We start from the raw sequence: 15,082 nt of genomic DNA, 5'->3' as shown, positions 1-15,082 counted from the left end.
TAACAGGCAGACCCTACACAGTATATATATTCTTGATCCGGGTGACGAGCTGGGTCGATTTGGCCCTGTCCGTGCGTATGTCCGTCCGTATGTATGAACGCGTCGATCTCAGAAGATATAAGAGCTAGAGACTTGAAATTTTTCTCTAAATATCGATAACTATTCCCGATATTTTATTATCGAAAAGTAGTTATTTAATTATATCTCATACACCTTTAGAGCAAGTGCTTCCAAATTTTAAATGTATACTTTTATGTATTTTATATAATTTCGATTTTTGTTGTAATTCATCCCCCACCCTTATATCCACCCCCTCACCATCACCTTTGTAAAAGGCTTATTTCAAATAGTGCTTATTTCATAATCTGAAAGTTATAACGAAAGTTCGCTTGCGCACCTCTGAAATATGTTCGTGCCTTGCTCAGCATCAAACAATCTAGTAGTCTGCGTGGTTGATGTCACACTTGTATGTCAACTCAAATATGCTGATATAGCTTCAAATATATTGTAAAAATTAACCGACTTACAATAAAATGGGAAGACGAAATTTAAAAGCTCAATTGGTAATTTTTTATATTTTTTAATTTACATTTTCGAATATTAACTAAATGTAAATTAATTAATTAATTTAAATGTGAATTAATTTAGATACTCGGCGAAAGGGTTTCTCCCGCCCAGAATATGCAACGTAAGTGTTAAATTTAGATATTTAATTAATATGTATACATTTATATAATATATGGATACATTTTACATATTTTGTCTTCCAACAGCGGTTTCTGCTGCCAGTGCTACTAGCGCTGCTCCGGCTCCATCTATTGCAGGAGCAGTTTCCGAACCACCAGAACGTACTCTACCGCGTCGGCGGGTAAGTTTTCCTTTTTGTGTCAATGCGCCAGCTACCATTGATTCTTATTGCAGGGACGTCCACGTAACAGTCAGTTGAACTCGGTGGTTATGGGAGAAGACAGTGTCAATAACACGAATGACACAAGAAAAGTAATGCTGCGTTCAATAAAGAAACACAAGAAGCTTGTTGCCACTGTCAATAATGGCTTTGCACGCGGTCTCAAGCCAGAAATTATCTTAGCCGCATTTCCCTACGAAAATGATCTTATGTTTGCTGTAAAATTTAAGAATCGTAAGCTGCCAGAATTGATAACTGCCCAGCAGTTGAAGGTGCTTGACATAAGACTGCTAATTCAATATTACGTAAACAATCTACGTTATCCACATAATGAGAAGCCTACGATGTAATATTGTTTAAATTGGCTTTAATTATTGCCCGAAAATAAAAATATAAATAAAATACCAAACTCATTTAATAAAATATAAAAATATTTCGAAGCAATTAAAAAAGTTAACATCAGTTGCATCGATCGGGAGATCGGGATTCGAACCGCGACTTCTCGATCGAGCGTCATGCAGCTAACACACTACGCCACCTCACTTCTGCTAGTGGCGCTGGCAAAACTCAAATAGACTCACTGCTGCTGCGCCATCTACCAAAACTAAACGAAACTAACAGCTGATGTGATTCAACGAATGTTTCTAGAAGAAGTTTGAATGCATGTGTGCACACGCATACGATGCTGTTGAAGCTGCTGCACGTGCGTTTGTTAATTGGCCAAATATTTGATTATTTTTTATTAATTTTTGACTGAACGGAATTGAATGAAACTTTCAGCATATGATCTACATATTATATTGAATATTTGAGAAATTTAAAAAAAAAGAAAAATCATTCACAATTACCTATAGTGGCATCTGATTTGAACTTGAATGTTTTTACTCGATAAAAACATAACGGGATGATTTATCGAATTTTAAAAGCAAACTCGACGTCCGCGCTGTATATACGGTCATTTAAAAAAAAATTGAAGTCTCTAGCTCTTATATCTTCGGAAATCGACGCGTTCAAACATACGGACAGACGGACAGACAGACAGACGGACAGGGCCAAATCGACTCAGCTCGTCGCCCTGATTAAGAATATATGTACTTTGTGGGGTCTGCCACGCCTCCCTCTGCCTGTTACATACATTTCAACAAAACCATTATACCCTGATTTCCCATTGAAAATGGGTTCAGGGTATAAAAAAACTCAGTAAAATAACACATTTCAGCAATAGAAATGTAAGAGAGAAAATTCAGACCAAAGTCGGTCTGCTCTCGACGAGTCTGCAAAGCAGACTGAACTAAGAAGAAACTTAGCTCGCGCCCCGCCAGTGTTAAAAGCCATTTTATGTTGCGCACACTGTTAAAAGACATTTTATGTTGCGCCCCTGTTAAAAGACACAGTATGTTGCGCAAAGAGCAGTTCCGTTACTTTTAATGTTAACTAACAATCCTCTTGTGACGTCACTTTTTCAGAATACACTGGTCGGCATATATATTTTGACATCATTTACATTTCACTATTAGTGTTTTTTTATATTCTGAACCCATTGCAAATGGGAAATCAGGGTATAATGGGTTTGTTAAAATTATGTAACAGGCAGACCCTACACAGTATATATATTCTTGATCCGGGTGACGAGCTGGGTCGATTTGGCCCTGTCCGTGCGTATGTCCGTCCGTATGTATGAACGCGTCGATCTCAGAAGATATAAGAGCTAGAGACTTGAAATTTTTCTCTAAATATCGATAACTATTCCCGATATTTTATTATCGAAAAGTAGTTATTTAATTATATCTCATACACCTTTAGAGCAAGTGCTTCCAAATTTTAAATGTATACTTTTATGTATTTTATATAATTTCGATTTTTGTTGTAATTCATCCCCCACCCTTATATCCACCCCCTCACCATCACCTTTGTAAAAGGCTTATTTCAAATAGTGCTTATTTCATAATCTGAAAGTTATAACGAAAGTTCGCTTGCGCACCTCTGAAATATGTTCGTGCCTTGCTCAGCATCAAACAATCTAGTAGTCTGCGTGGTTGATGTCACACTTGTATGTCAACTCAAATATGCTGATATAGCTTCAAATATATTGTAAAAATTAACCGACTTACAATAAAATGGGAAGACGAAATTTAAAAGCTCAATTGGTAATTTTTTATATTTTTTAATTTACATTTTCGAATATTAACTAAATGTAAATTAATTAATTAATTTAAATGTGAATTAATTTAGATACTCGGCGAAAGGGTTTCTCCCGCCCAGAATATGCAACGTAAGTGTTAAATTTAGATATTTAATTAATATGTATACATTTATATAATATATGGATACATTTTACATATTTTGTCTTCCAACAGCGGTTTCTGCTGCCAGTGCTACTAGCGCTGCTCCGGCTCCATCTATTGCAGGAGCAGTTTCCGAACCACCAGAACGTACTCTACCGCGTCGGCGGGTAAGTTTTCCTTTTTGTGTCAATGCGCCAGCTACCATTGATTCTTATTGCAGGGACGTCCACGTAACAGTCAGTTGAACTCGGTGGTTATGGGAGAAGACAGTGTCAATAACACGAATGACACAAGAAAAGTAATGCTGCGTTCAATAAAGAAACACAAGAAGCTTGTTGCCACTGTCAATAATGGCTTTGCACGCGGTCTCAAGCCAGAAATTATCTTAGCCGCATTTCCCTACGAAAATGATCTTATGTTTGCTGTAAAATTTAAGAATCGTAAGCTGCCAGAATTGATAACTGCCCAGCAGTTGAAGGTGCTTGACATAAGACTGCTAATTCAATATTACGTAAACAATCTACGTTATCCACATAATGAGAAGCCTACGATGTAATATTGTTTAAATTGGCTTTAATTATTGCCCGAAAATAAAAATATAAATAAAATACCAAACTCATTTAATAAAATATAAAAATATTTCGAAGCAATTAAAAAAGTTAACATCAGTTGCATCGATCGGGAGATCGGGATTCGAACCGCGACTTCTCGATCGAGCGTCATGCAGCTAACACACTACGCCACCTCACTTCTGCTAGTGGCGCTGGCAAAACTCAAATAGACTCACTGCTGCTGCGCCATCTACCAAAACTAAACGAAACTAACAGCTGATGTGATTCAACGAATGTTTCTAGAAGAAGTTTGAATGTATGTGTGCACACGCATACGATGCTGTTGAAGCTGCTGCACGTGCGTTTGTTAATTGGCCAAATATTTGATTATTTTTTATTAATTTTTGACTGAACGGAATTGAATGAAACTTTCAGCATATGATCTACATATTATATTGAATATTTGAGAAATTTAAAAAAAAGAAAAATCATTCACAATTACCTATAGTGGCATCTGATTTGAACTTGAATGTTTTTACTCGATAAAAACATAACGGGATGATTTATCGAATTTTAAAAGCAAACTCGACGTCCGCGCTGTATATACGGTCATTTAAAAAAAATTGAAGTCTCTAGCTCTTATATCTTCGGAAATCGACGCGTTCAAACATACGGACAGACAGACAGACGGACAGGGCCAAATCGACTCAGCTCGTCGCCCTGATTAAGAATATATGTATATACTTTGTGGGGTCTGCCACGCCTCCCTCTGCCTGTTACATACATTTCAACTAGTGATGGCACGATTAATCATATGATACGCAATAATCGATTATTTTGTTTCAATTCACGATTTAATTGTATCGCAAAATGGGTTTTGAATAATCGAGATAATCGATGATTTGCTCAAAAAATCGCATCGCTGTAAGCAACATTGGCGCGCAAAAGTTAGTGGCGAAGCGTCAATATGGCACCAAAACTAAGTAAAGTGTGGAGATTTTATTCAAAATTAAATGACACGGATGTGAATTGCCAATTGTGCCAAAAACAATTGAAGTATTGTAAAAATACAACCAATATGTTTCAGCACTTAAAACTGAAACATACGAATGAGTTCGCGTCCCTCAAGGTGAGTTTTTCAGTTGTCTATAATAATGAAAATACTTAAATTTAACAATATTAAGCTCCCAAAAATCGGCTATGAACATTCTGAACTTGAGGGGGACAACAATGAAATGATCAGCACAATCTCGCAACCAAAAGTGCATTCGCAGCAAAGCATTCAATCTGCATTTCTAAACGTGCATAGCTTTGCATCGGGTGGCGCCAAGCATAACGAGATGACAAAGTCAATTGTCGAGATGCTTGCAATGGATAATTTGCCATTTTCCCACGTGGAAGGTAATTATGTCTTATAATATATAAATATTACGACAGTCTCACTAATATTAAAAATAAATTTAGGAAATGGTTTTTTAAAATGGATGAAGGATCATCATCCCCTTTACAAAGTGCCATCAAGGAACACAATCAAGGCTGAGATGCAAAAATGTACGAAAAGCAGGCTCAAGTTTTAAAAACATGGTGTGTCAAATATCAGGCTTATCACTAACAACAGATATATGGACTGACATAAATTTGACCGGTGTGATTGGCGTAACTGTTCATGGTTTGTTTGAAAGAAGCAAATATCAGCTACAATTGGAGTTTTTAAATTATATGAAGCCCATACTGCTGAGCATATCTCTGAGGTACTATTGACGGCGTTGGAAAAGTTTTGAATTTCAAAAAACCAGGTTACGGCAGTGGTGACAGATAATGGCGCAAATATTGTTAAAGCAATACATCAAAGCTTTGGAAAGTCCCAACATCTTCCATGCTTTGCGCATACTTTAAATTTAGTGTGCACGAATGCTTTGGATATAAAGGAAGCATCGGAATTAATTACCAAATGCCGTAACATAGTAGTTTGGCTAAGACGCAGTGGAAAATCCAAAGAGAACTTGCAACAGTTGCAGCTTTCTGCTGGCGTCCCAAAGACAAATGTTTTAAAAGTTCTTTTGGATGTGAAAACACGGTGGAACTCAACATTTTATATGTTGGAACGCTTCGTTCAGTTGATTTATTACATCGGCCAAGTGGTTTTGAATTTTTCAGATGCCCCGCAAATGATATCAACGAGAGATAAAGATGACATTACAGAAATTCTTACTTTGCTTAAGCCACTGGAAGCCATGACCACTCAGATAAGCGGTGAGAAATACGCTACTTTGAGCCTTGTTATACCGATTGTCCATTGCGGACGCCAAAAAATAATGATGGTAAATTGCAAGTCACCAACGGCGGAAAAGCTCCAAGCAGCTATAATTGCGCAGTTCGATCGTCGATTTGGTACCATGGAACAGTCGTATTTATTGGCTGCATCAACGTTGCTGGATCCTCGCTTCAAAGGATGCATTTTCAGGATCATACTGCCTTGGCTTCGGCTATGAAGCGCATACGACAAGAAATGGCGGAGCTTTCAGATATAAATGAAAGTTTAGGAAGCACTAGTGACGGCTCATCTATTAGCGAAGTTGAGTTCGATTTATGGACCCACCACAAGACACTGGCCCACAAAACCAGTAAGAAAGACGGTAACCATTTTCAAATTCAAGACGAGCTCAGTCTTTTTTTAAATGCTCCTGTTTTGATTTGAAGCGTAATGTCGCCAACGCCTGGGAGGAGATGCGTACTGCATACCCTAAGCTATATGTTATAGCTTGTCGGTATTGTTTCTTAATAGGCACTTCGGTACCAGCGGAACGTCTTTTTTCCAAGGCGGGTGCCACATTAACCGAAAAAAGGAACAGGTTAACAACAGAGCACCTTTCACAACTACTATTTCTTAACTCAATTTTAAATAAATAAACATTTATGTATATTCTTTACTGTTCTTGTTGCTATTATTGCTTCTAAAAGGAGTTCATAAAAATAAATAAAAAAAATAATAAGCGCATTAAAAAAAAATCATTTGATTAATCGATTTTTTCATTTTTCAGCGGTTAATTGCAATTAATCGTTAAAGCACCTAAAATAAATCATATGATTAAATAATCGAACAATGAATTTTTTTTGCCATCACTAATTTCAACAAAACCATTATACCCTGATTTCCCATTGAAAATGGGTTCAGGGTATAAAAAAACTCAGTAAAATAACACATTTCAGCAATAGAAATGTAAGAGAGAAATTCAGACCAAAGTCGGTCTGCTCTCGACGAGTCTGCAAAGCAGACTGAACTAAGAAGAAACTTAGCTCGCGCCCCGCCAGTGTTAAAAGCCATTTTATGTTGCGCACACTGTTAAAAGACATTTTATGTTGCGCCCCTGTTAAAAGACACAGTATGTTGCGCAAAGAGCAGTTCCGTTACTTTTAATGTTAACTAACAATCCTCTTGTGACGTCACTTTTTCAGAATACACTGGTCGGCATATATATTTTGACATCATTTACATTTCACTATTAGTGTTTTTTTTATATTCTGAACCCATTGCAAATGGGAAATCAGGGTATAATGGGTTTGTTAAAATTATGTAACAGGCAGACCCTACACAGTATATATATTCTTGATCCGGGTGACGAGCTGGGTCGATTTGGCCCTGTCCGTGCGTATGTCCGTCCGTATGTATGAACGCGTCGATCTCAGAAGATATAAGAGCTAGAGACTTGAAATTTTTCTCTAAATATCGATAACTATTCCCGATATTTTATTATCGAAAAGTAGTTATTTAATTATATCTCATACACCTTTAGAGCAAGTGCTTCCAAATTTTAAATGTATACTTTTATGTATTTTATATAATTTCGATTTTTGTTGTAATTCATCCCCCACCCTTATATCCACCCCCTCACCATCACCTTTGTAAAAGGCTTATTTCAAATAGTGCTTATTTCATAATCTGAAAGTTATAACGAAAGTTCGCTTGCGCACCTCTGAAATATGTTCGTGCCTTGCTCAGCATCAAACAATCTAGTAGTCTGCGTGGTTGATGTCACACTTGTATGTCAACTCAAATATGCTGATATAGCTTCAAATATATTGTAAAAATTAACCGACTTACAATAAAATGGGAAGACGAAATTTAAAAGCTCAATTGGTAATTTTTTATATTTTTTAATTTACATTTTCGAATATTAACTAAATGTAAATTAATTAATTAATTTAAATGTGAATTAATTTAGATACTCGGCGAAAGGGTTTCTCCCGCCCAGAATATGCAACGTAAGTGTTAAATTTAGATATTTAATTAATATGTATACATTTATATAATATATGGATACATTTTACATATTTTGTCTTCCAACAGCGGTTTCTGCTGCCAGTGCTACTAGCGCTGCTCCGGCTCCATCTATTGCAGGAGCAGTTTCCGAACCACCAGAACGTACTCTACCGCGTCGGCGGGTAAGTTTTCCTTTTTGTGTCAATGCGCCAGCTACCATTGATTCTTATTGCAGGGACGTCCACGTAACAGTCAGTTGAACTCGGTGGTTATGGGAGAAGACAGTGTCAATAACACGAATGACACAAGAAAAGTAATGCTGCGTTCAATAAAGAAACACAAGAAGCTTGTTGCCACTGTCAATAATGGCTTTGCACGCGGTCTCAAGCCAGAAATTATCTTAGCCGCATTTCCCTACGAAAATGATCTTATGTTTGCTGTAAAATTTAAGAATCGTAAGCTGCCAGAATTGATAACTGCCCAGCAGTTGAAGGTGCTTGACATAAGACTGCTAATTCAATATTACGTAAACAATCTACGTTATCCACATAATGAGAAGCCTACGATGTAATATTGTTTAAATTGGCTTTAATTATTGCCCGAAAATAAAAATATAAATAAAATACCAAACTCATTTAATAAAATATAAAAATATTTCGAAGCAATTAAAAAAGTTAACATCAGTTGCATCGATCGGGAGATCGGGATTCGAACCGCGACTTCTCGATCGAGCGTCATGCAGCTAACACACTACGCCACCTCACTTCTGCTAGTGGCGCTGGCAAAACTCAAATAGACTCACTGCTGCTGCGCCATCTACCAAAACTAAACGAAACTAACAGCTGATGTGATTCAACGAATGTTTCTAGAAGAAGTTTGAATGCATGTGTGCACACGCATACGATGCTGTTGAAGCTGCTGCACGTGCGTTTGTTAATTGGCCAAATATTTGATTATTTTTTATTAATTTTTGACTGAACGGAATTGAATGAAACTTTCAGCATATGATCTACATATTATATTGAATATTTGAGAAATTAAAAAAAAAGAAAAATCATTCACAATTACCTATAGTGGCATCTGATTTGAACTTGAATGTTTTTACTCGATAAAAACATAACGGGATGATTTATCGAATTTTAAAAGCAAACTCGACGTCCGCGCTGTATATACGGTCATTTAAAAAAAATTGAAGTCTCTAGCTCTTATATCTTCGGAAATCGACGCGTTCAAACATACGGACAGACAGACAGACGGACAGGGCCAAATCGACTCAGCTCGTCGCCCTGATTAAGAATATATGTACTTTGTGGGGTCTGCCACGCCTCCCTCTGCCTGTTACATACATTTCAACAAAACCATTATACCCTGATTTCCCATTGAAAATGGGTTCAGGGTATAAAAAAACTCAGTAAAATAACACATTTCAGCAATAGAAATGTAAGAGAGAAAATTCAGACCAAAGTCGGTCTGCTCTCGACGAGTCTGCAAAGCAGACTGAACTAAGAAGAAACTTAGCTCGCGCCCCGCCAGTGTTAAAAGCCATTTTATGTTGCGCACACTGTTAAAAGACATTTTATGTTGCGCCCCTGTTAAAAGACACAGTATGTTGCGCAAAGAGCAGTTCCGTTACTTTTAATGTTAACTAACAATCCTCTTGTGACGTCACTTTTTCAGAATACACTGGTCGGCATATATATTTTGACATCATTTACATTTCACTATTAGTGTTTTTTTATATTCTGAACCCATTGCAAATGGGAAATCAGGGTATAATGGGTTTGTTAAAATTATGTAACAGGCAGACCCTACACAGTATATATATTCTTGATCCGGGTGACGAGCTGGGTCGATTTGGCCCTGTCCGTGCGTGTGTCCGTCCGTATGTATGAACGCGTCGATCTCAGAAGATATAAGAGCTAGAGACTTGAAATTTTTCTCTAAATATCGATAACTATTCCCGATATTTTATTATCGAAAAGTAGTTATTTAATTATATCTCATACACCTTTAGAGCAAGTGCTTCCAAATTTTAAATGTATACTTTTATGTATTTTATATAATTTCGATTTTTGTTGTAATTCATCCCCCACCCTTATATCCACCCCCTCACCATCACCTTTGTAAAAGGCTTATTTCAAATAGTGCTTATTTCATAATCTGAAAGTTATAACGAAAGTTCGCTTGCGCACCTCTGAAATATGTTCGTGCCTTGCTCAGCATCAAACAATCTAGTAGTCTGCGTGGTTGATGTCACACTTGTATGTCAACTCAAATATGCTGATATAGCTTCAAATATATTGTAAAAATTAACCGACTTACAATAAAATGGGAAGACGAAATTTAAAAGCTCAATTGGTAATTTTTTATATTTTTTAATTTACATTTTCGAATATTAACTAAATGTAAATTAATTAATTAATTTAAATGTGAATTAATTTAGATACTCGGCGAAAGGGTTTCTCCCGCCCAGAATATGCAACGTAAGTGTTAAATTTAGATATTTAATTAATATGTATACATTTATATAATATATGGATACATTTTACATATTTTGTCTTCCAACAGCGGTTTCTGCTGCCAGTGCTACTAGCGCTGCTCCGGCTCCATCTATTGCAGGAGCAGTTTCCGAACCACCAGAACGTACTCTACCGCGTCGGCGGGTAAGTTTTCCTTTTTGTGTCAATGCGCCAGCTACCATTGATTCTTATTGCAGGGACGTCCACGTAACAGTCAGTTGAACTCGGTGGTTATGGGAGAAGACAGTGTCAATAACACGAATGACACAAGAAAAGTAATGCTGCGTTCAATAAAGAAACACAAGAAGCTTGTTGCCACTGTCAATAATGGCTTTGCACGCGGTCTCAAGCCAGAAATTATCTTAGCCGCATTTCCCTACGAAAATGATCTTATGTTTGCTGTAAAATTTAAGAATCGTAAGCTGCCAGAATTGATAACTGCCCAGCAGTTGAAGGTGCTTGACATAAGACTGCTAATTCAATATTACGTAAACAATCTACGTTATCCACATAATGAGAAGCCTACGATGTAATATTGTTTAAATTGGCTTTAATTATTGCCCGAAAATAAAAATATAAATAAAATACCAAACTCATTTAATAAAATATAAAAATATTTCGAAGCAATTAAAAAAGTTAACATCAGTTGCATCGATCGGGAGATCGGGATTCGAACCGCGACTTCTCGATCGAGCGTCATGCAGCTAACACACTACGCCACCTCACTTCTGCTAGTGGCGCTGGCAAAACTCAAATAGATTCACTGCTGCTGCGCCATCTACCAAAACTAAACGAAACTAACAGCTGATGTGATTCAACGAATGTTTCTAGAAGAAGTTTGAATGCATGTGTGCACACGCATACGATGCTGTTGAAGCTGCTGCACGTGCGTTTGTTAATTGGCCAAATATTTGATTATTTTTTATTAATTTTTGACTGAACGGAATTGAATGAAACTTTCAGCATATGATCTACATATTATATTGAATATTTGAGAAATTAAAAAAAAAGAAAAATCATTCACAATTACCTATAGTGGCATCTGATTTGAACTTGAATGTTTTTACTCGATAAAAACATAACGGGATGATTTATCGAATTTTAAAAGCAAACTCGACGTCCGCGCTGTATATACGGTCATTTAACAAAAAATTGAAGTCTCTAGCTCTTATATCTTCGGAAATCGACGCGTTCAAACATACGGACAGACGGACGGACAGGGCCAAATCGACTCAGCTCGTCGCCCTGATTAAGAATATATGTACTTTGTGGGGTCTGCCACGCCTCCCTCTGCCTGTTACATACATTTCAACAAAACCATTATACCCTGATTTCCCATTGAAAATGGGTTCAGGGTATAAAAAAACTCAGTAAAATAACACATTTCAGCAATAGAAATGTAAGAGAGAAAATTCAGACCAAAGTCGGTCTGCTCTCGACGAGTCTGCAAAGCAGACTGAACTAAGAAGAAACTTAGCTCGCGCCCCGCCAGTGTTAAAAGCCATTTTATGTTGCGCACACTGTTAAAAGACATTTTATGTTGCGCCCCTGTTAAAAGACACAGTATGTTGCGCAAAGAGCAGTTCCGTTACTTTTAATGTTAACTAACAATCCTCTTGTGACGTCACTTTTTCAGAATACACTGGTCGGCATATATATTTTGACATCATTTACATTTCACTATTAGTGTTTTTTTATATTCTGAACCCATTGCAAATGGGAAATCAGGGTATAATGGGTTTGTTAAAATTATGTAACAGGCAGACCCTACACAGTATATATATTCTTGATCCGGGTGACGAGCTGGGTCGATTTGGCCCTGTCCGTGCGTGTGTCCGTCCGTATGTATGAACGCGTCGATCTCAGAAGATATAAGAGCTAGAGACTTGAAATTTTTCTCTAAATATCGATAACTATTCCCGATATTTTATTATCGAAAAGTAGTTATTTAATTATATCTCATACACCTTTAGAGCAAGTGCTTCCAAATTTTAAATGTATACTTTTATGTATTTTATATAATTTCGATTTTTGTTGTAATTCATCCCCCACCCTTATATCCACCCCCTCACCATCACCTTTGTAAAAGGCTTATTTCAAATAGTGCTTATTTCATAATCTGAAAGTTATAACGAAAGTTCGCTTGCGCACCTCTGAAATATGTTCGTGCCTTGCTCAGCATCAAACAATCTACATAGTAGTCTGCGTGGTTGATGTCACACTTGTATGTCAACTCAAATATGCTGATATAGCTTCAAATATATTGTAAAAATTAACCGACTTACAATAAAATGGGAAGACGAAATTTAAAAGCTCAATTGGTAATTTTTTATATTTTTTAATTTACATTTTCGAATATTAACTAAATGTAAATTAATTAATTAATTTAAATGTGAATTAATTTAGATACTCGGCGAAAGGGTTTCTCCCGCCCAGAATATGCAACGTAAGTGTTAAATTTAGATATTTAATTAATATGTATACATTTATATAATATATGGATACATTTTACATATTTTGTCTTCCAACAGCGGTTTCTGCTGCCAGTGCTACTAGCGCTGCTCCGGCTCCATCTATTGCAGGAGCAGTTTCCGAACCACCAGAACGTACTCTACCGCGTCGGCGGGTAAGTTTTCCTTTTTGTGTCAATGCGCCAGCTACCATTGATTCTTATTGCAGGGACGTCCACGTAACAGTCAGTTGAACTCGGTGGTTATGGGAGAAGACAGTGTCAATAACACGAATGACACAAGAAAAGTAATGCTGCGTTCAATAAAGAAACACAAGAAGCTTGTTGCCACTGTCAATAATGGCTTTGCACGCGGTCTCAAGCCAGAAATTATCTTAGCCGCATTTCCCTACGAAAATGATCTTATGTTTGCTGTAAAATTTAAGAATCGTAAGCTGCCAGAATTGATAACTGCCCAGCAGTTGAAGGTGCTTGACATAAGACTGCTAATTCAATATTACGTAAACAATCTACGTTATCCACATAATGAGAAGCCTACGATGTAATATTGTTTAAATTGGCTTTAATTATTGCCCGAAAATAAAAATATAAATAAAATACCAAACTCATTTAATAAAATATAAAAATATTTCGAAGCAATTAAAAAAGTTAACATCAGTTGCATCGATCGGGAGATCGGGATTCGAACCGCGACTTCTCGATCGAGCGTCATGCAGCTAACACACTACGCCACCTCACTTCTGCTAGTGGCGCTGGCAAAACTCAAATAGACTCACTGCTGCTGCGCCATCTACCAAAACTAAACGAAACTAACAGCTGATGTGATTCAACGAATGTTTCTAGAAGAAGTTTGAATGCATGTGTGCACACGCATACGATGCTGTTGAAGCTGCTGCACGTGCGTTTGTTAATTGGCCAAATATTTGATTATTTTTTATTAATTTTTGACTGAACGGAATTGAATGAAACTTTCAGCATATGATCTACATATTATATTGAATATTTGAGAAATTTAAAAAAAAGAAAAATCATTCACAATTACCTATAGTGGCATCTGATTTGAACTTGAATGTTTTTACTCGATAAAAACATAACGGGATGATTTATCGAATTTTAAAAGCAAACTCGACGTCCGCGCTGTATATACGGTCATTTAAAAAAAAATTGAAGTCTCTAGCTCTTATATCTTCGGAAATCGACGCGTTCAAACATACGGACAGACGGACAGACAGACAGACGGACAGGGCCAAATCGACTCAGCTCGTCGCCCTGATTAAGAATATATGTACTTTGTGGGGTCTGCCACGCCTCCCTCTGCCTGTTACATACATTTCAACAAAACCATTATACCCTGATTTCCCATTGAAAATGGGTTCAGGGTATAAAAAAACTCAGTAAAATAACACATTTCAGCAATAGAAATGTAAGAGAGAAAATTCAGACCAAAGTCGGTCTGCTCTCGACGAGTCTGCAAAGCAGACTGAACTAAGAAGAAACTTAGCTCGCGCCCCGCCAGTGTTAAAAGCCATTTTATGTTGCGCACACTGTTAAAAGACATTTTATGTTGCGCCCCTGTTAAAAGACACAGTATGTTGCGCAAAGAGCAGTTCCGTTACTTTTAATGTTAACTAACAATCCTCTTGTGACGTCACTTTTTCAGAATACACTGGTCGGCATATATATTTTGACATCATTTACATTTCACTATTAGTGTTTTTTTATATTCTGAACCCATTGCAAATGGGAAATCAGGGTATAATGGGTTTGTTAAAATTATGTAACAGGCAGACCCTACACAGTATATATATTCTTGATCCGGGTGACGAGCTGGGTCGATTTGGCCCTGTCCGTGCGTGTGTCCGTCCGTATGTATGAACGCGTCGATCTCAGAAGATATAAGAGCTAGAGACTTGAAATTTTTCTCTAAATATCGATAACTATTCCCGATATTTTATTATCGAAAAGTAGTTATTTAATTATATCTCATACACCTTTAGAGCAAGTGCTTCCAAATTTTAAATGTATACTTTTATGTATTTTATATAATTTCGATTTTTGTTGTAATTCATCCCCCACCCTTATATCCACC

General features: G+C 36.8%; 5 protein-coding genes and 3 long non-coding RNA genes across 8 annotated transcripts; 7 read left to right on the top strand and 1 right to left on the bottom strand.

The window, feature by feature from the left end:
- Positions 1-423: 423 nt before the first annotated feature.
- LOC149268073 (uncharacterized) lies at positions 424-1,461 on the top strand. The gene is made up of 4 exons (XM_089474237.1): positions 424-563; positions 649-688; positions 774-868; positions 922-1,461. The coding sequence occupies exons 1-4, from the start codon at positions 534-536 to the stop codon at positions 1,255-1,257; spliced, it is 501 nt and encodes a 166-aa protein (XP_089330363.1). The 5' UTR covers positions 424-533; the 3' UTR covers positions 1,258-1,461.
- A 546-nt stretch (positions 1,462-2,007) lies between these two features.
- On the top strand, positions 2,008-4,231 carry LOC149268072 (uncharacterized). Its single transcript, XM_089474236.1, has 4 exons — positions 2,008-3,054; positions 3,140-3,179; positions 3,265-3,359; positions 3,413-4,231. Exons 1-4 carry the CDS (start codon positions 3,025-3,027, stop codon positions 3,746-3,748), a joined length of 501 nt encoding a protein of 166 aa, XP_089330362.1. The 5' UTR covers positions 2,008-3,024; the 3' UTR covers positions 3,749-4,231.
- Positions 4,232-4,532: 301 nt separating this feature from the next.
- LOC149268071 (uncharacterized) lies at positions 4,533-5,286 on the top strand. Its single transcript, XR_016271078.1, has 3 exons — positions 4,533-4,872; positions 4,928-5,144; positions 5,208-5,286. It is a non-coding gene; the product is annotated as an uncharacterized LOC149268071 (long non-coding RNA).
- Positions 5,287-6,196: 910 nt separating this feature from the next.
- LOC149268070 (uncharacterized) lies at positions 6,197-6,673 on the top strand. Its single transcript, XR_016271162.1, has 2 exons — positions 6,197-6,379; positions 6,444-6,673. It is a non-coding gene; the product is annotated as an uncharacterized LOC149268070 (long non-coding RNA).
- A 302-nt stretch (positions 6,674-6,975) lies between these two features.
- On the bottom strand, positions 6,976-14,245 carry LOC149268066 (uncharacterized). The gene is made up of 4 exons (XR_016270908.1): positions 14,036-14,245; positions 11,554-13,404; positions 9,073-10,922; positions 6,976-8,441 (listed from the first exon to the last, which is right to left on the bottom strand). It is a non-coding gene; the product is annotated as an uncharacterized LOC149268066 (long non-coding RNA).
- LOC149268069 (uncharacterized) lies at positions 7,742-8,775 on the top strand. The gene is made up of 4 exons (XM_089473466.1): positions 7,742-7,881; positions 7,967-8,006; positions 8,092-8,186; positions 8,240-8,775. Exons 1-4 carry the CDS (start codon positions 7,852-7,854, stop codon positions 8,573-8,575), a joined length of 501 nt encoding a protein of 166 aa, XP_089329592.1. The 5' UTR covers positions 7,742-7,851; the 3' UTR covers positions 8,576-8,775.
- LOC149268068 (uncharacterized) lies at positions 10,223-11,513 on the top strand. The gene is made up of 4 exons (XM_089473467.1): positions 10,223-10,362; positions 10,448-10,487; positions 10,573-10,667; positions 10,721-11,513. The coding sequence occupies exons 1-4, from the start codon at positions 10,333-10,335 to the stop codon at positions 11,054-11,056; spliced, it is 501 nt and encodes a 166-aa protein (XP_089329593.1). The 5' UTR covers positions 10,223-10,332; the 3' UTR covers positions 11,057-11,513.
- Positions 12,704-13,742, top strand: LOC149268067 (uncharacterized). Its single transcript, XM_089473465.1, has 4 exons — positions 12,704-12,844; positions 12,930-12,969; positions 13,055-13,149; positions 13,203-13,742. The coding sequence occupies exons 1-4, from the start codon at positions 12,815-12,817 to the stop codon at positions 13,536-13,538; spliced, it is 501 nt and encodes a 166-aa protein (XP_089329591.1). The 5' UTR covers positions 12,704-12,814; the 3' UTR covers positions 13,539-13,742.
- Positions 14,246-15,082: the final 837 nt, after the last annotated feature.

This window comes from Drosophila arizonae, chromosome X, assembly GCF_054131065.1.
Source record: "Drosophila arizonae isolate 15081-1271.41 chromosome X, UAZ_ARI_1.0, whole genome shotgun sequence".
Taxonomy (NCBI): domain Eukaryota; kingdom Metazoa; phylum Arthropoda; class Insecta; order Diptera; family Drosophilidae; genus Drosophila; species Drosophila arizonae.
This window is presented reverse-complemented; position numbering and strand designations above follow the sequence as displayed.